This window comes from Siphateles boraxobius, unplaced genomic scaffold, assembly GCF_051911475.1.
Source record: "Siphateles boraxobius isolate OS27281-9 unplaced genomic scaffold, OSU_SipBor_1 61, whole genome shotgun sequence".
NCBI classification, from domain to species: Eukaryota; Metazoa; Chordata; class Actinopteri; order Cypriniformes; family Leuciscidae; genus Siphateles; species Siphateles boraxobius.
This window is the reverse complement of record NW_027509188.1, coordinates 11,486,252-11,507,066: the sequence shown is the minus strand read 5'-3', so window position 1 is coordinate 11,507,066 and position 20,815 is coordinate 11,486,252. Positions and strand designations below refer to the sequence as shown.

At 40.9% G+C, this 20,815-nt stretch overlaps 1 protein-coding gene across 1 annotated transcript; it reads left to right on the top strand.

The window, feature by feature from the left end:
• Positions 1-1,136: 1,136 nt before the first annotated feature.
• On the top strand, positions 1,137-20,150 carry LOC143718337 (uncharacterized). The gene is made up of 3 exons (XM_077209418.1): positions 1,137-1,243; positions 2,329-2,474; positions 14,140-20,150. Exons 2-3 carry the CDS (start codon positions 2,390-2,392, stop codon positions 15,321-15,323), a joined length of 1,269 nt encoding a protein of 422 aa, XP_077065533.1. The 5' UTR covers positions 1,137-1,243; positions 2,329-2,389; the 3' UTR covers positions 15,324-20,150.
• The last annotated feature ends 665 nt before the right edge of the window (positions 20,151-20,815 follow it).

Below are 20,815 nucleotides of genomic sequence, written 5' to 3'. Positions count from 1 at the left end.
TTCTTCAAGTTGTTATATACCCAGGGTACAGATATGGTGAAAACACAAACTTTTCTGTAAAAATTGGACATACCAGATTGCAGGGACTGTTTGGAGGGGGACATCACTAAGGTCCATATCATGCCTAGCTGTTGGCAAGTTGCCTGGTATGGATGATTTTTCTATACATTTTTTGGTTACACTTGATTTTAAAGTGTCATTGTTACAGTGTAATTATACATTTAAGCACTGAGTAATATTGATTAAAAAACATGTACTTACTATAGTTAGGGAAGGATTAGGATTTGGTTGAGGGTTAGTTGAATGTAATTATGAATAAAAAACTGTTATTACTATGGTAAGTACATGTAACATGTAACAAGGACACTGTAAAATAAAGTGTTACCGATATTTTAAAGTAGTTTAACCCAAATTAAATAAACCACTAAAGGATATGTAAATCCAGGCTCAACGTTTACCAGACTTTCGAACAGCCAATGAAAATACTTATAGTTACTACTCTTATACTTAAGCCTGGTAAAGACCGCTGTCTGTGTGGCTTCTATAGGCCAATTTCATAACTCAATTCCGATTAGAAGGCGTTTATCAAAACTATTGCTTTAAGATTGTAAAAAAATATTATTCAGAATTGATGTATTTTTGATAATGTTCGTAGGCGTCTGAATGTAACTTTTTCTGCTTCTCAGATGGACTATCCTGTTATTACCAAAAAGGCCTTTGATCGAGTTGAGTGGTTACATCTGTGTTACATCTCTAGTCTTTAGAAGTTTCACACGTGTGTGTGTGTGTGAGAGAGAGAGAGAGAGAGAGAGAGAGAGAGAGAGAGAGAGAGAGAGAGAGAGAAAGAGAGAGAGTGTGTGTGTGTGTGTGTGTGTGTTTGTGTGTGTGTGTGTGTGTGTGTGTGTGTGTGTGTGTGTGTGTGTGTGTGTGTGTGTGTTATAAAATATTAGGAGACTACTAAAGACTGTGGGGTAAAATGTATTTCCTGCCCTACTCAACACAATTTTACCTCACAATTTTGAGTAGTTTCCAAAATTTTTCAGCACATAATTGAACAACATGTATTTAAATATGTATTTCACTAATTCAATTTGTTTCATCTATTTTATTACTTGTATATTTCCTATTCTATGCACTGATTGCAGACAGCAGCGTGTGAACAGGACTTTTATTTTGGTCTAGTGGTGTGATGTCATAAGGCGGCGCCTCGCTCATACGTTTGTTGTGATTCGGCTGAAGAAAGGTTAGTATTTTAAGTGTTTAAGGTTTTTAAACTTAGAAACCATTAAATCAGCTTCAAAGTTTTCTAAGCGATGCAGATTTAATTATTTATTATTAAATGTAACATTGCACTGCTTTATCTAACATTTATTAACGTTGTGTGAGAAAAGTAACATAATGAAAACACAAGTAATATTAAAGGTGCGTCTCATTTCGCTCTCGATATTGTGAATCAGTTCATCATAAACACGAATTCAGTCACTGGCAAGTAGTGAAGGAGAAAAAGAGCTTTTGGAAACTCCTAGTCAATTGAATCAATTGTTTTGTAAAATGATTTGCTGATTCAAAGCAGTCTATATCGATTTCTATCTCGATTTCTACAATCATTAAATACATGAAATGCCCTAAATATATAGTGACTGTATAATTTGTGTTCTTTCATTAGTTTGTATTGCTAGTTTTGAGTGTTTTTTAGTCTAATCAGATCATTTAAGTCCATTAACTCTCTCTCTGACTGACTCTCTTACCAGTGAACTGAACTACTGAACTAGATCTGATTGAGACGCAGTCAGAGATTTAGTTTTGAGTGTTTTTAGTCTAATCAGATCATTTAAGTCCATTAACTCTCTCTGACTGACTCTCTTACCAGTGAACTGAACTACTGAACTAGATCTGATTGAGACGCTCTCAGAGATTTAGTTTTGAGTGTTTTTAGTCTAATCAGATCATTTAAGTCCATTAACTCTCTCTCTGACTGACTCTCTTACCAGTGAACTGAACTACTGAACTAGATCTGATTGAGACGCTCTCAGAGATTTAGTTTTGAGTGTTTTTAGTCTAATCAGATCATTTAAGTCCATTAACTCTCTCTCTGACTGACTCTCTTACCAGTGAACTGAACTACTGAACTAGATCTGATTGAGACGCACTCAGAGATTTAGTTTTGAGTGTTTTTAGTCTAATCAGATCATTTAAGTCCATTAACTCTCTCTCTGACTGAGTCTCTTACCAGTGAACTGAACTACTGAACTAGATCTGATTGAGACGCTCTCAGAGATTTAGTTTTGATTTATTTGTCTTTCTGTTAATTATTCTAATCTTAAACAGGACATACACACAGTAAAACTCCCGGTGAAGCGACTGAGATCCACGTTACACTATTATAAAGATGGCGTTTATTAAAGAGGAGAGTGAAGACTTCAAGATTGAAGAAACATTCAGCGTGAAACAAGAAGAAACTGAGGAACACACAGGTTGGTTTCATTTTCAAAGCTGAACTCAGTCATTTGATCCTCATTAAAATGTCCAGCTCTACGGAAATGAGTGATATTTTTGAAGAGTGGACTTAAAGCGGTTTTATTTGACATGGAGCGGGTCGCCTCATGTGAAAAGTGCTATATTAACATATAAACAGGTCTGTGCCGCCATTTTCATAATGAACCAAAAATATTTTAAGTCTTCTTAATAACATAAAAGTTCTTTAACATTGTTTTGCCCCGTTCCTTTGGCATCGTATCTGTCAAATGAACTAAAATCGAATCCACAATATATGGCTTTGTGCCCTTAACAAACCACAACAGACTGGGATTTATTTAAATAAGTATATCGTTTTTTTCCGCTATCCCAGAGAGCAATAGTGTCGGCCCACATCTGGACCGTGTGGAATCCACGTGTATCAGATCTGGTGTACAGATGTGGGCCGTCACTATGTTGCTGTCTGAGGTGTGTTTCAAAGTGATGATCCAGTGTTTTCTGAGTCTCAGAATGGCTCATTTCACAGTGAATTAAGGCACTTAAAGGCACAATATGGAGGGTTTTTTCGCCACAGGGGGGCGCAGTTTCAAACAATAACAAAGGCGTAGGTTGATGACGCAGTGATGAGCTGAATGATGGGACTTGCTGTCAAGCTGATGGATCTAATAATGTTTATGGATGAGTGCAAACATTCATGTTTTTTAACATTACAGTGGTATGAAGCAGGTCACGATTGCTAAAGAGACAGATATCACACGCGAGTCCCGCGGATATAAAGGAATAAGGACATTTAATTCTACCGAACTACCCGCGAGTGCTGGATTACTCACACAGGTCAGTTTATTAGACCAATTAAACTTGTGAGGTAACCCAGCGCTGCTTCACTTGGTCTAACGTTACACTTTCACACTAAACGGCATTTAAATGTGTGTTGAAAGTTATAATGTTATACTACGTGTTAGTTCATTTGCTATACGAAACTATCAGTAACAGGGCTCGAATTTCGGCGCGGGATTGCTGGTATTGCGCATAATTCTAATCATTCCCGCAGGTCTCCCATTTATAATGCGGGAAATTCCCGCAATCGTAATCCACACAGATTATAAAATCAAATCATTCTTTTAATAACTATCTGCCAGACGCAATTTCACAAACAGCGTGAGTGTTCAGCGGTGCCGCGTCTTCCAACTCTTCTCTCAAAATGTGTTGTGCAAGGCAAGCATCAAGCGCTGCGGCGATAATACACACTCGCGTTTAGGAGTAGGGACATGACGAAATATTCACTTGCACAATCGGGCCAGCAGTGCATCGTGAATGAAGTTTACCAATTGGTAAAATAGCGACCTTTTTAAAGGGATAGTTCACCCAAAAATGATAATTCTGTCAGTATTTACTCTCCCTCATGTTGTTCAACCCCGTAAGACCTTCGTTCATCTTCGTTCATCTTCGGGACACGAATTAAGATATTTTTGATTAAATCTGAGAGCTGGATCACTCCTCCATAGGCTTCAAAAGGATTGAAACTTGCAGGCCTCGAAAAGTTATTAAAGACATCGTTAAAATAGTCCAAGTGACTACAGTGGCTCAATCTTAAGTTTATAAAGCGACGAGAATACTTGTTGTGCGAAAAAACAAACAAAAATAACGACTTTCATTTCCTTTCGATTAATTTCCTTCTCTTTGGGCCTCTAGTCAGTTAACTTAGTGTAATACCGTAGAGCTACGTTACACGTAGGCTCACTATTGGCCGACGCTGGTCATGTGTGTGATGCGTTTGACGTAAAACATCAGAAGCTCTACGCTTTTACACTAGTGAACTGACTCGAGGCCAGAAGGACATGAATGGTTGAAATAAAGTCGTTATTTTAGTTTTTTTGCGCACAAAAAGTATTCTCGTCGCTTGATAAACTTAAGATTGAGCCACTGTAGTCACTTGGACTATTTTAACGATGTTTGTAATAACTTTTCGGGGCCTGCAAGTTCAATCCCTTAAGAAGCCTATAGAGGAGTGATCCAGCTCTCAGATTTCATCAAAAATATCTTAATTCGTGTTCCGAAGATGAACGAAGGTCTTACGGGGTTGAACAACATGAGGGAGAGTAAATACTGACAGAATTTACATTTTTGGGTGAACTATCCCTTTAAGTCTTACCAGTTTAAACATTCAAGCGATTTTAAACTAATCAGTGCTCGCGCGCTCTCTGGGATGATTTTCTATGCGCACATTCATAGAAAATCCGCCTCAAGAACAGCTGGCCAGAAACAAAAGTTATTATTCACGGATTATATTGCTTTAACATGCAAAACTGTGTCAATTTCGGTCTTCGTGAGTATACTCTAAACATAGTCGGTTTTGTCTTTAATAAGCATAAAACACATGCCAGTATAATGAACACAGAATCTGTGCACTAGCTCTTAAAGTGACAGCAGCCATATGTGTCTGTCATTAATTTTGTCTTCAAAACAACAAAAGAGAGCTTTAAGTCAAAGGAATCAGGATTAATAGCCTATGTATTTAATTTATTCAGGACTAAAATACTATCCAGTGTTATTTTCCATTTCATAACTGTTTCTGTCTATGAATACTAGTGTTAGACCTATTCAAAAACGTTTCTCTATATTTGTCTTTATTTGTATCTTTATTCCATTGTATTTATTTGTGCTACTTTTTTCAATTTAATTGAACAATTTAAATCAAGCCTTGTGTTGTGTAAATTCTTAACAACATTACCCCATTGTAGAAATGCAATGAGCGCATACTGCAATGAGAATAACATACTGACCATATTCTAACATTTCATCATGTTGAGCTAACGTTATATAACATTGATTTGTTTTACATTTGCTCACCTGTCTAATAAAGCTGTCAAGTCGTGACTCGTGAAGCTCTGTCGACTCCAAGTTAGTCGCGGACGCTAGCTCTCGGCATCTCAAAAACGCCTATTGATCCTCATTTTAGTTCTCCTTGTTTGTTCCAAAGTCTGCTTGCCATGGTCTATGCTTGAAAGAAACAAGAAGTGCGTGCCGCTTAACGTTACGCACTACGCAGTTGTCCACGTCTGTCGCCATGGTTACGTCATGGCTATGGCAGTATGAACGGAAACCGAGGATAGCGCGGATATTGCGTCATTGACAGGCGGCATTTTTTTTCCGGGGCGGCCACTTATTTAACATTGGAATTTCTCTGAAATAAAAAATCTTTGGAGACTTTTGGGATATTGTAAGTACACAACTGCAGGAAATGTATCACACTGTGCAAGGGATATTTTATTACAAAATTCTTACATATTGTACCTTTAACTCCTTGTGAATCCCAATTTGAATAAAGCCCAACATGATAGGTTGTAGCTAAAACGTGCTACGATTGGTCAGCGTGATGTGACCGTTATCTGATTGGCTTAAGTAAACCATGGGTGGAGTCCACTTATTTGCGGATTTGTCTCTGCACGTCTCGACTCGTTGAGAAATGTTTCAAAACCACAAATGCGTGCGGGGATCTACAAATGCACAGGAAGCGATTCGCAAATGAATGCCAGGCAGAGTTGTGTTTTTTTTAATTTTTTTTACATTAAACACATTTGTAAATATTTTTTTTATTTGCAAATCTCATTTTATTTATTTATGAATTGTATTACTTTTTGTGAACTCTGCATTTATTTAAGTGACATGTGAAGGCCAAGTATGGTAAAGGCCCCGATATACTCTCGGCGAAGTTCTTTTTCGTTCTTTGCTGAAGAGTAGGCCTGCACGATAAATCGTTATAAAATCGGATTCACCCTGTTCACGATTTAATTTTTAAATGACTTCGATTTAAAAAAAATTAAAAAATCGGCCTTTATTTTGAAAGGACAGCTCTCACAAAGTTCAGGGCTTCACCCTCAGCCAATGACAAAGCACCTTCACTCGTCGAGCGCCATTTGCAGATGGCAATCGATGAGGCCCGGCAAGCGAGGGAACAGGAAGCGGCCTTAAGGACTGAGGAAAGGGCACAAACGGCTGCATTCAATCAAGTCTTCCTCAACGTTATGGGGATGCTTGTACAGGCGATGAGTGGCCGACAAGAACAGAACTCTCTGCCCGACTAGAAACCTGCCTAGTCCATACTGTATGAAAACAGTTTGGAAAAATTTTCTCAGTGAAATTTTTTTTATTTTTATACTAGATATTTTTGCATTGCACAAAGTTTAAAGTTGCTTGAGTGTACATGTTTAACTTTTACATTTATGTTTATATATATTATACATGTCTTATTTATATTTTTTATTTATATATATTTTTTGCACTACATACATTTGCACTTTGTTTAAAGTTTGCTCTGTTTACATTTTTCTTCAATAAAATTTACTGACCAAATATGTGTAATATCTTTTTTAATGATTTAATATTTCATGAGCATGTAAAATAGCTTATTGATAAATAATGATAAAAACCTGTTTAAAACCCCTTACCAGACCGCTTCAGTTTTGGCAAGTGGGGCATACAATGACACCCAAAATAAAAAGGTTGCTGTTCATAAGTCATTCTGAATAGACACATAACCATCATATAATTAGAAAGCCAACCCTTGAGAGTTTAAAGACTCGGAATTAATCAGACTGTTATTAATATCACATATAAGCTATAATATATATATAATCTCAAACATAAAAAACTAAAAATATTAAGAATATATATTAAATGTATACAAATATTATGTGATTGAAGATTAACAACTTATAACCACACTTAGTGTAGTTACAAATGGGGTCATGCTTCATTTTAAATCTGAGGCTATCTCTAAAAAACTTAACACTCATTTTAAACCACCATCGAGTATTTGTATCATATTCCGGTTGCGTTTTAAAATAGTGTTATGTCATAAAATGAATAGAAATGTTCTGTATGACGAAATATTTTAAGAACATGTGATAAACATTTCTCCAAATATGCACGACATTGGACTGAGAGCCCTGGCGGATGCTGTATATTGCATGTATGTGAACACAAATAAACCTGAAGAAACGTGATTAACTGCATTATGAGTGATGATTACTATTTAAAATATCAAACGTTACAAATTTTACTTTTGCACTCCTGGCATAAATAAAAGTGGTCAATTATCTTCTTAAATATTTCTAATGATGCTCAGTTTGTCTAGATCAATAAGAGTGTGATGTTTTAACGAGTAGTGAATGTTGAACAACAATAATCTGGGGTGTCTGCAATCTTTGCCGTGAAATGGGTTAAGAAAAATGCAAGGGAAACATATTCAAATAGTGTACAAAAGTTTATTTACAACACACTTTACAGAACAGACATAGTCAATAGTCAACCATTTAAGTAACGCATCAAACCCTCACGGACATCCCTGCCCTGCTCCTCTAGAGCCTGTGCCAGTGCCAGCACAGGCTCTGCTGCAGAAGGTGAATCCCATGCACTCTATAGGCCTCTCCATGACTCTCACAAAGGTTATGTAGAGCACAGCATGTCAGTATCATAGATTATACAAGCTCGACCGCACAGTAATTTCTTTTCATAAGGCAACGCCATCTTCCTTTTAATCTACCAAACGCATTTTCAACGACTACACGTGTTCTGTAAATCTTCATGTTGTAGTCCTGCTGTTCCGCTGTCAGCCGTCCAGTGTCAATGAATGGTTTTAAGAGCCAGTTCTGCAAGGGATAGGCAGAGTCTCCTAGGATGAAGTAGTCAACATTTACCCCACCAATGTTTCTGGTGTGAGTTGGTATGTGGTTTCCACGGCTTGCTAGCTCCCACAGTGTGGACAGTCTCAAAACCCGAGCATCATGCAGGCTTCCAGGCAGTCCTGTGAAAACATTCCAGAAAAGTCCCTTTCCATCCACAACACCTTGAAGGATGATGTGCCAGCCTTTGCGGTTGAAATAGTCACAGTGATAGTCCTGTGGTGCTATGATGGGTATGTGTGATCCATCAATAGCACCAATACACTGTGGGAGCCCCCACCTGTTCTCAATGTAGGCAGCCATTTCTTTAAACCTCTCCTGATCTGGAAAACGAATTTGTTCTGGTACCAACAACGTCTCTGCTGCAGCACAGAAGTCCTGAACACACCGACACACAGTTGAAATGCTAGCTCCAAAAAGATGTCCAACACTTCTGTACTCAGAGCCTGTTGCAAGCTTCCACAGTGCAATGGCTACTCTTTTCTTCAGAGGTACACACACGCGGAAGTTTGTGTCCAATCTCTCCATCGCTGGATGCAGTTTGTTGCACAAATGGATTTCGCCGAGCCGAACCGTACTGAGCAGTATCGAGTTGTACCACGCAGTTGAAAAGCGAACCGTGCCGCGCCGAGCCGTACTGAGCCGTACCGAGTTGTACCACGCAGTGGAAAAGCGAAGCGCGCCGAACCGTACTGAGCCGTACCACGCAGTGGAAAAGCGAAGCGAGCCAAACCGTGCCGAGCCGTATCGAGTCGTACCACGCAGTGGAAAAGCAAAGTGAGCCGAACCGTACTGAGTCGTACCGCGCAGTGGAAAAGCGAAGCGAGCCGAACCGTGCCGAGCCGAACCGTACTGAGCTGTATCGAGTCGTACCACGCAGTGGAAAAGCGGAGCCGAACCGTGCCGCGCCGAACCGTATCGAGTCGTACCACATTGTGGAAAAGCGAAGCGAGCCGAACCGTGCCGCGCCGAACCGTACTGAGCCGTACCGAGTCGTACCACACAGTGGAAAAGCGAAGCGAGCCGAACCGTGCTGAGCCGAACCGTACTGAGCCGTACCGAGCCGTACCACGCAGTGGAAAAGCGAAGCGAGCCGTACCACGCAGTGGAAAAGCGAAGCGAGCCGAACCGTGCCACGCCGAGCCGAACCGTACTGAGCTGTACCGAGTCGTACCACGCAGTGGAAAAGCGAAGCTAAGCGAGCCAACCGTGCAGCGCCGAGCGGAACCGTACTGAGTTGTATTGAGTTGTACCACGCAGTTGAAAAGCGAACCATGCCGCGCTGAGCCGTACTGAGCCGTACCGAGTCGTACCACGCAGTGGAAAAGCGAAGCGAGCCGAACCGTACTGAGTCGTACCACGCAGTGGAAAAGCAAAGCGAGCCGAACCGTACTGAGCCGAACCGTACTGAGCCGTATCGAGTTGTACCACGCAGTGGAAAAGCGAAGCGAGCCGAACCGCACTGAGCCTAGCCGTACTGAGCTGTATCGAGTCGTAGCACGCAGTGGAAAAGCGAAGCGAGCCGAACTGTGCCGCACCGAACCGTACTGAGCCGTATCGAGTCGTACCACATTGTGGAAAAGCGAAGCGAGCCGAACCGTGCCGTGCCGAACCGTACTGAGCTGTACCGAGTCGTACCACACAGTGGAAAAGCGAAGCGAGCCGAACCGTGCTGAGCCGAACCGTACTGAGCCGTACCGAGCCGTACCACACAGTGGAAAAGCGAAGCGAGCCGTAACACGCAGTGGAAAAGCGAAGCGAGCCGAACCGTGCCACACCGAGCCGAACCGTACTGAGCTGTACCGAGTCGTACCACGCAGTGGAAAAGCGAAGCGAGCTGAACCGTGCCGAGCCGAACCGTACTGAGCTGTATCGAGTTGTACCACACAGTTGAAAAGCGAACCGTGCCGCGCCTGAGCCGTACCGAGTCGTACCATTCAGTGGAAAAGTGAAGCGAGCCGAACCGTACTGAGCCGAACCGTACTGAGCCGTACCACACAGTGGAAAAGCGAAGCGAGCCGTAACACGCAGTGGAAAAGCGAAGCGAGCCGAACCGTGCCACGCCGAGCCGAACCGTACCGAGTCGTACCACGCAGTGGAAAAGCGAAGCGAGCTGAACCGTGCCGAGCCGAACCGTACTGAGCTGTATCGAGTTGTACCACGCAGTTGAAAAGCGAACCGTGCCGCGCCTGAGCCCTACTGAGCCGTACCACGCAGTGGAAAAGCGAAGCGAGCCGAACCGTGCCCCGCCGAGCCGAACCGTACTGAGCTGTACCGAGTCGTACCACGCAGTGGAAAAGCGAAGCGAGCCGAACCGTACCGTGCCGAACCGTACTGAGCCGTATCGAGTCGTACCACGCAGTGGAAAAGCAAAGCGAGCCGAACCGTACTGAGCCGCATCGAGTCGTACCACGCAGTGGAAAAGCAAAGCAAGCCGAACCGTACTGAGCCGTATCGAGTCGTACCGCGCAGTGGAAAAGCGAAGCGAGCCGAACCGTGCCGCGCCGAACCGTACTGAGCCGTACCGAGCCGTACTATTTAGACCTCTGTACGATCAATAATGAAAAAAATCAGATAATGTACGATCATTTCATAATGTACGAGTTTTCAGTCGTTCGTCCAAACACACATCCTACCGCTTCTCTCTCTGACCCCGAATCATCTCGCAGGCTCATCTGCCTGCACAAAAGCACATATACACACACACACACACAGGCACCACACGGTGTCGCCCGGCCCGCACGTCAACACTACACATTCACCAGTCTCCTGCATTAAGCATATTGATATATTATCGAAATATCTGAAATTTTCATAACGACCGCTTAATTTACACAAGGCAAGTAAAATGACCAGGGTTACATTTTAGACACACACATACCTCTGAAGGGATAGAAAAGTCCTTAGGACTTGGTACCGCATTACTCGCAAGACGTAACTTGCATTGGTCATCGACAAAGCCGAAGTCCACCATTCTCCAGTTCTCGAAGCTCTCTTATTTTAAACCCGGAAGACGAAAATAGCGGAAAGAAACTAAAATTTAACCATTTTCACCCTACTATTAAATCTAACAGATGCTAACATTGTCTTCAATGGTGTTCAACACACATTCCTCTGTTAAAATCTCAGAAAATTTGGTTGAGGGTTTCATGACCCTTTAAGCCCTTGTCTAGAGATTCCAAAGCTCCAGATAGCAATTAAACATCTAAAAGTTTCTTTATTTGTAGATTTCTGAGAGGGGGGAGTACCTTTCCTTTGCCAATGAAAAATGATCTTACTAGCGCTGACTGCCAGAGCCGAAGTGTGTGCACAAAGATGCCTGACATACACACATACACAGAACTATAGTATTTCAAAATACCTGTCTTGGCGGGTATTCACGCAAACATTTTCTGTTTTATCTTATGTGAACGTTTGGTTAACTGTGGGGAAAAACATCTGATGTGTAACATTATATTAGATCTGTGCGGTACAGCAGGTCTTAATATATAGGCTGTCTGTTATTGTGGTATCATGGAAAAAAAAAAGTTGAAAATATATTTTTCCTATAGATGTATATAAAAGTGTTATTACCAGGGATTTTAAGGTATGGTTGATAGGTGATTTTGTTTTTTGAACCTTCAGAAAACTTTAACTTGAATTTTCTCAAAATTGACTCTATCGACTTCAGACAGGTGTAGCTCAATCATTTTTTTGACTGATCCAACAAATTATACAAAATTATACATTTTATACATGATACATACTTGCCACACTTAGTTTGAAACATTTCCACTGCTTGTCAAAACAGAGGTATTGCATACCTTTTGCAAATCACTCCACATCACAGACAATGCACATTTTTTCATAACAGGAATATTTAGAACCCGCTATTGCTACTTCAGCGTCTTCCTCCATCGTGGAAGAGAATGTGTAATGCGTGCTTATGTCATGTGAAACGTGACACTAGGACAGGCCCAGTGAGTAGTGAACACTCACACACTTAATCTATTTATTTGTGAATTTTTGTGAATCTCTTTACATTTATTTGTAAAATCTCAATCAATTTATTGGGAATAATGTAACAATTCTAACCTCATAGCTCATGGTCTCCCTTTTCCACCAGAATGGTTTGCATTCTGGAGCCAGAGCCTGTTTATGGCCAGGCGAAATGGAGCCAGACTTGCAAAAAGCACTGATGTAACTCTGCCATGTGTTGTTTACCTGACTATAACTAGTCTTAAAAACAGCGCACGGTGTTTGCTCAAGCAGTGCGTTACTTCTGTTCTGCTGTTCACAAAACCGGGAGTCAGGGCCGTCGCAACATGGTGGGAGGCCCAGTGCGAGTTAGTGGAGGCAAAGGCCAAGTCATGGGTTTGCAGAGTATGGCAGGCATATGCCGAGACACCTTTTTTTCTTTGATCTCATGTACACAAACTCATTGTAACCGCGAATAGCTTTAAAATTATAAAGTCAACTCGCACTCCCGTTCTTTCGAAAAACAGCGTGCACGACTGCGTATCTTATATCTCTTTATACGCAGAAATGACCTTTTATGTGCTTCTGATTCGCTCTTTTAATACATATAATACATAGTTTGTGCATGCATATTGTAACACCTCCTTTCTTTTAAAGATATTACTCTGAGGGGGTTCAACAGATTTTGGACATGTACCGAAAAACAAATCTCTTCACAAAACAAATGAATATTTAAACCTATTTTATTTTCCTCACCAGTGCTTAATACATGTGCCAAACAGATAATAAATAAACTGCAAAGCAGTCTCAAAAGTCTTTGTCTCTTCAATAAACTTATCGTTCGAATGTCCTGTCTTTTGATAAGTTGAAGTGATGATGAAGATGAAATGAGTTTCAAATCCACAAAGCTATTTGAGTGCGATGCAATGGTTGTAATCCTATAGTCCACAATGTGAGAAAAGATCACTGCACGGTGTTCAGTGAAATGTTGTCCTCAGCGCCATGTTGCTGGCCATGTGCTGTAGCCTCATTGCCAGCATGGATTGCACTTGGATTCACTGTCTCTAGTATCCCATCAGAGCTCACAAAAGAACATGTGGAAAAAGAACATGTGTAGGCTGCCCTTCATCTGCATGCCATGATAATTCTTATAATTGACATTTTTCTGGGCCAATCGGAATCTTAGCACTTGCGTCAGAATGTTGAAGCACAGTGTGCATGTGTAAAACAGTTAAGATCATAAATTTGTTCGCTGCTATTCGATTTGATTCTGAGCTACCCTGAATATTAGGTTGTCGTGCGCGCTCACGCGTTAGGCAGTCATTCGTGATGTGGGTAAGTTAAATGTGATTGTTTACACAACAGCTGATGCGAGAGTGTAACATAAAGCAATTTGCAATTTGGCAACGTGTTAATCTCTTGTTGCATGGGATGGTTTCATAACATCTTAATATAAATGTAAAAGCAAACTGTGAAAAAATGGTTAAGCCAATGAGTGCTTTTACAAATGGGGACAATCTTTGAAAGATAAACAAATGTTTTTGGTCATCATAATAAAAATAACATTTAAACGATAATATTTAGAGCTTTGAAGTGCTGGAAAAAGTGTGAAGTACTTGAAACGTGCTTGAATATCCCTCTCAAAAGGTTGTACAAACCTTGAAATGAATCATGTAAAAACATTCAACTATTTCTGCCACAATACCATGGTTACAGTTAGTGTTACTGCATTAAATCCATTGTGATTTAATGTATATTCAGCTACAATTAAATGTTTAGCAATAAGGCTTAGAATGATTGTGAATGATATCTATTTTGTTTTTGTTTTTTACCTTATTGGAATCGAAAAAATTCAAACGATACCCAGTCCTATATATACTGTATATATCATATTTCAACATGTTTCACTCAATTTCACATATTTCAGTTTGGCAATACAGTTTATGAAAAGTCCAATTAGTAAAATGTCTGTTGCTTTGTGGCAATAAACTGTTTTTTTTTTGTGTGTCTTTTTTCATCTTAGACCTGATGGCATTGAAAGAGGAGAGTCAAGATCTGAATGAAAGGGAAGAGAAAGATCAGTATGATACACCTCATGATTTCATAATGGAAGAAAAACCTTTTAGTTGCTCAAAGACTGAAAACACTTCCTCACAAAAAAGGGCTCTAAAGACTGAAAGTTATCTCACCTGCCGACACTGTGGAATAACTTTCAGTCAACAAGGAAACCTTAGACTCCACATGAGAATCCACACTGGAGAGAGCCCTTTCACCTGCCAACAGTGTGGAAAGAGTTTTACACAAAAAGGAAGCATTGAAGTCCACATGAGAATTCACACTGGAAAGAAGCCTTTTACATGCCAACATTGTGGAATAAGTTTCAATCAAAAAGCAAACTTTAATAAGCACATGAGAATTCACACTGGAGAGAAGCCTTTCACATGTCAACAGTGTGGAATAAGTTTCACTCAAAAAGAAAGCCTTAATAATCACATGAGAATTCACACTGGGGAGAAGCCTTTCACATGTCAACAGTGTGGAAAGAGTTTCAGTATACAAGGAAACCTTAAAGTCCACATGAGAATTCACACTGGAGAGAGCCCTTTTACCTGCCAACAGTGTGGAAAGAGTTTCTCTCAAAAAGAAAGCCTTAATAATCACATGAGAATTCACACTGGGGAGAAGCCTTACACCTGCCAACAGTGTGGAAAGAGTTTCTCTCTAAAAGTACAGCTGAACAGTCACATGAGAAGTCATTCTGGAGAGAAGCCTTTAACATGCCAAAAGTGTGGAAAAAGTTTCACTCAAAAAGAAAGCCTTGATAAGCACATGAAAATTCACACTGAGGAGAGGCCTTTCACATGTCAACAGTGTGGAAAGAGTTTCAGTATACAAGGAAACCTTAAAGTCCACATGAGAATTCACACTGGAGAGAAGCCTTTCACATGTCAACAGTGTGGAAAGAGTTTCAGTATACAAGGAAACCTTAAAGTCCACATGAGAATTCACACTGGAGAGAGCCCTTACACCTGCCAACAGTGTGGAATGAGTTTCTGTCAAAAAGTACAGCTGAACAGTCACATGAGATTTCATTCTGGAGAGAAGCCTTTAACATGCCATCAGTGTGGAAAGAGTTTCGAACTACGTGGAAACCTTAGAGTCCACATGAGAAGTCACACTGTAGAGAGTCCTTTCCCCTGCCAATAGTGTGGAGTAGGTTTCAAACAAAAAAGATGCCTTAACAGGCACATGATGACTCACACTGGAGAGAAGCCTTTCACCTGCCAACAGTGTGGAAAGAGTTTCAGCCGAAAAGGAATCCTTAATGACCACATGAGAATTCACACTTAAGAGAGCCATTTTACCTGTCAACCGTGAACTGAGAAGCTGCCAACAGTGTAAAGGGCTCTAGACTCATTCTTCCCACTGGTTATACTGGTGCGACTAACTTTCTCAGTTGACCTTGATCATACTTTGATCATATTGACCTTGCATGTTAATGATTCATTGTCTTAATTCCTGCTTGGCATCATCATCCGGGGCCCTCAACACTGATTATGAATTAGGCCTTCCACAGTGTCAGCATGAAAACTTGCCCAAACATCTGACTTTATTCTCCACACACTTGAACGTCTTTTTTCCCCCCACACTTTGAGAACCACTTAACATGTCACCTGAATATTTCCATGGCAACGTGTCATGCTTGTCACATCACACACAACAGCCACAATAGCGCTCTATTGCTTTTATTTCGCTTTTCCTTTTTTATTCAAAATATTCACAAACTTTTTGGCTATGTCATCAACTACTTGATGTCCTGATTCTCGAATACATATAAGTGAATGTGTTTTGTTGTTGAAAAACCTTTATAATGATCATGTTAGTTAATCTGTAATGCGTGATGGGCGCCGCAGTTAAGAGAATCGGATCTGTCGGATTTACAACACGTCAATTCATCCACTACTCCTGAAAGACGTGAAAGTGGCCAGTGAAGTTCAGAATAGAGTAAACTTTATAGTTCCTTACACAATCTGTATCTGATAAGAAGTGTGTTTTACAGAACTAAATATATTGTTTTGCTAGTACTTAGTTGTATTTAAATGTATGAACCCTGAAATAAACCTTATGTAGTTGAAAACACTGAATAGTTGTCACGTATGTCAAGCACTGAGCGTGACCGTGTCTGGCTTAGCGCCAGCCAAAGCGCGAAAGCACATTTGAATTTAGCAGTTGTTTAGCAGTGATGCACTGAACGTTCAAATCACACCTGTGTGATCGTACGCGTCAAAGTGTTAACTGAGAACATGTGCCAGCCAGGTGCCAAAACAACCTGAATATTATGTACTCGCACCAATGCAACCTTGTCAAATTTTAACTCGCACATTATCAAAAATGTATCGCATTTGCGACCATTTTGGTGGCAGTCTAGAGCCCTGGTGTAGAGTACCTGTTGTGATTCCAAAGAATCACCACAAATAAGGAGAGAACGAATACATTTACATTGCTGAAAACTGCACTTTATTACACATTATTCTTTTAATTAAGCCGAAGTTCGGCCATTCACAGCTATCAGTTTAGACGCGAAACATCCGGAACCGCTATGCCGAATCAGAGCAGAAGCCACATCCACCAACAAGAACCCGACAGCTTTTGTAGGGAACGAGGAACCTGCGCACCGGTGCTCCCAATCACGCCGCAATCAGCCAGTCACCTGCAGACAATACAGACGCAACACACATACACACAAGGAAGGACTGACAGGGACATCACACCTTCCCCCATAAAAAAAACTCTGTAATTATAGGGTAAACCCCACAGGAAGCTCCATGTATCCAAGCATATCGAGGTCACTCTGACCCTGTATCAGAGCACATCTCCTTCGCTACCGTACAATCACTATTTCCTGACCTGGAACCTAGAAAAGAACACAGTGATAAACACAATAAAGACAGAGCAATACATTAACACTCAAGACACAGGTGCCCGGGACAATGCGTCCGCCAAAACATTTTCAGTTCCCTTTATATGGCGAATCTCCAAATTATAAGGTTGTAGGAATAATGACCAGCGCATCAACCTCTGATTAGGATTTTGAAGGGTCGTCAAAAACGTAAGGGGATTATGATCACAATAAATCACAACTGACGTACCACCCCCGCCCACATAAACTTTAAAATTCTGAAGTGCCCAAACCAGCACCAATGCCTCTTCTTCGATAACTGAATAATGCAGTTGATATGACAAGAATTTTCTCGAAAAGAAACATATTGGGCGTTCAACTCCCTCATCATCATCTTGTAAAAGGACAGCTCCGGCCCCTACCTTGCTAGCATCTACATGCATTTTAAACGATCTATCCCACTGAGGAGCGGCAAGGACCGGAGCACTAGTAAGAAGCACTTTAACATTCTCAAAAACATTTTGACAGATTGAACTCCAAACAAATGTACGTGACACCTTCAACAGATCAGTCAACGGAGCAACAATATCTGAAAAATTTCTGCAAAAATTTCGATAGTACCCCACCATCCCTAAGAAACGCATCAACTCACGCTTCGTACAGGGTGGAGGATACTTATTGATGGCCTCAATTTTTGCATCTACTGGTCGAACAACGCCATGACCAACGACCTTGCCTAGATATGTCACCGTGGCCTGAGCGAAGTCACACTTCGCTAGGTTTACAGTTAGCCGAGTTTCTTTCAACCGATTGAACAAAGCCTGAATTCGGAATAAATGTTCCTCCCATGAATCACTATACACGACTAAATCGTCCAAGTAAACCGCACACCCCTCAAGCCCAGCTACCACCTGATTCATTAACCGTTGAAATGTGGCTGGAACATTTCGTAGTCCAAAACTCATAACATTATAGGAATATGGGGTAATAAAATAATCGATTTCACGAGCATGTTTGGTCAACGGGACCTGCCAATATCCTTTTATCAAGTCAAACTTGCTAATATATTTCGCTGCAATCTTCTATACGTGGGAGCGGAAACGAATCTGGTTTCGTAATTGCATTTAATTTTCTATAATCTGTACAGAATCTAGATGTCCCATCCTTTTTCTTTACTAACAAACAAGGAGATGACCAACTTGAGAGTGATGGAACGGCTAGATTATTAATAATCAAATTCTCAACCTCCAACTCCAGTTGTTTCCTTTCCTCCCACGGTACTCTATAAAAGCGCTGACGTATCAGAGGGGAATCACCTACATCAATATCATGCTGTACTACATGCGTCCGTGAAGGAACATCAGAAAACAAGGACGAATATTCCTGAATTACTTAGTCAACACAAAACGCCTTTCAGGAGGAAGATGTTCCAGAAATGCTGACAAATCTCTCAAAGTTTCCGAATTACTTAACCGAGGACACAGAACACAGTCTTCAGGTTCCACGGCCTCCTCATAATCGATTAAAGGCAACCCATCCATTGATGAGCTCTGATCTATGGACAAAGCAACTGAATCGGTTTCATGAGATGATGTCCGTCCTTCCCGCATATAATAAGACTTTAGGAAATTCACGTGACATAACCGAGTTTTAGTTCTTCTCTCTGGTGTTCTGATGACATAATTTTCATCAGATTCTCGTCGTAAAATGACGTAAGGACCGGCAAACCTAGGCACAAGGCCTATACCTGATCACCCACACAAAAAGAACGAGGTTCCGTCCTACGATCATACAAATGTTTCATTTTTGATTGTGCCTGTTCCAGGTTCACCTTCGCCAATTTCACCGCTTCAAAAAGTCGGCTTTTAAAACCATCCACATATTCTGTCCACTTTTTCGGTGGTTCAGTAGGCACCCATCTATCTCGCAAAACTGCTAACGGCCCACGAACGATATGCCCAAAAACGAGTTCATTAGGGCTAAACCCAGTACTCTCCTGAGTCATTTCTCTTGCTGCTAACATAAGCCAGGGTAAACGTTCCTCCCAGTCTCGATCCAACTCCGTACAGTACACACGTAATAAGGACTTAAGTGACTGATGAAAGCGTTCAACCGCACCCTGACTTTGCGGATGATAAGACGTTGATATATTATGTTTAATATTAAGTTGATGTAAAACTTCCTCAAACACACTAGAAGTAAAATTAGTACCCTGATCTGATTGTATGATTTTAGGTATACCAGAAACCGACATAAATTGAGACAATGCTTTAATCACAGATTTTGCCGTGATTGAGCTTAACACGGAGGCAGCAGGATACCGCGTAACCTGACACATAATGGTCAGCAAATATTCACTCCCAGATTTAGAACGGGGCAAAGGTCCAACACAGTCCATTATGAGGTGATTAAACGGTTCACACACAGCGGGGATCGGCCGCAAAGGAATCGGCTTTGGATTTTGGTTAGGCTTACCCATCACCTGACACGTATGACACGATCGTATATATTTGGACACATATAGGCGAGGCCAAAAGAAATTACGCATAACACGGTTGTAAGTCTTCTACACTCCAAGATGTCCAGATCAGTCATCATGAGCGAGTTTTAGTACCATCGAACAAACAGCGTTGGAATTACTACTTGGACCACAGATTCCTTCAGGAACGCCTTGGCTTGAGGTGTCCATTTTCTTACAAAAATTCCCCCACGATCAAAATACCCCTGTGTAGCACTGTCGTCGGTCATTACCTGTGAAAAGAGAACATCCAGAGTGGAATCTGCCTTTTGTTCCTTCATCAACTCACCCGGAGACACAGAGAGAACAGTATGTGGCCACAGGATGCCTTCATCTGCCCGAGACGGTTCCGCACTCTTTGTAGCTGCAGCTGCTTGACTAGCCGCACGCGTAACCGCACATGCTGAAAAAACATCAGATAAACTCTGCACACCCTCATCACTATTCCCAGTAGAAGTAGGTTTCGATGTTATGAAATATTTTTTTTATTAAAAAACAAAAACAAGTTTGGTCTTTTTTTTCTTGTGATGTGTTAAGTGATAGTAATGACTTTATGTCTTTACATTGTTAGGACATATTTCTATTTTGAATAAATGCCTTTTTATTCATCAGTGAATTATTCTTAGTTCATCATTCTTAGTTCGGGCTGCCTGACAGCAGCTTGATGGGGCATTAGCCATTGGGGGAGTGTCTTTTGTCTCCCCTGGTGTGAATGTCATTAATATTCATAGCCATTAACACACCCACACATACAGCAGTGCTGACACAAAAACTGACTTACAAATTTTTAATTGTTATATTGTTGTTTGTGAAAGAGTGGTCAGAATGATTTTCACATCATGTTGAAGTAAAAATTCTAGCCAACAAGAATAGTAACCCAAAAGTCTTGTGGACAACTATCCAGTATTTGTTAAATGGCCTTATTGCGGTGATTTTATTTTTCCCAGAATGTACTAACCACGCATTCTTTTTTTTTTCTATAAAATGCAAACATGTACATCCATTTTGCTCACATATTATTGTAGCAAAGTTTGTGCTGAATACAGCATAATTATATGTTGGCCAATGGTATGTTGTAAGTAACTGAAATAAGCACAAATTTTAGGGCATGTCAAAACATCTCAAAGGCCCCAAAAACACCTTAGCCCCCAGAGGGTTAAGGGGTAATTGAGTAGCAGCTACATTAAGAGGCATAAGCCGCGTTTCCACCGCAGGAACTTTCCCCAGGAACTAGGAACTTTGGGGTGGTACTCTGTGTGTTTACACCGCAGGAACCAGGGT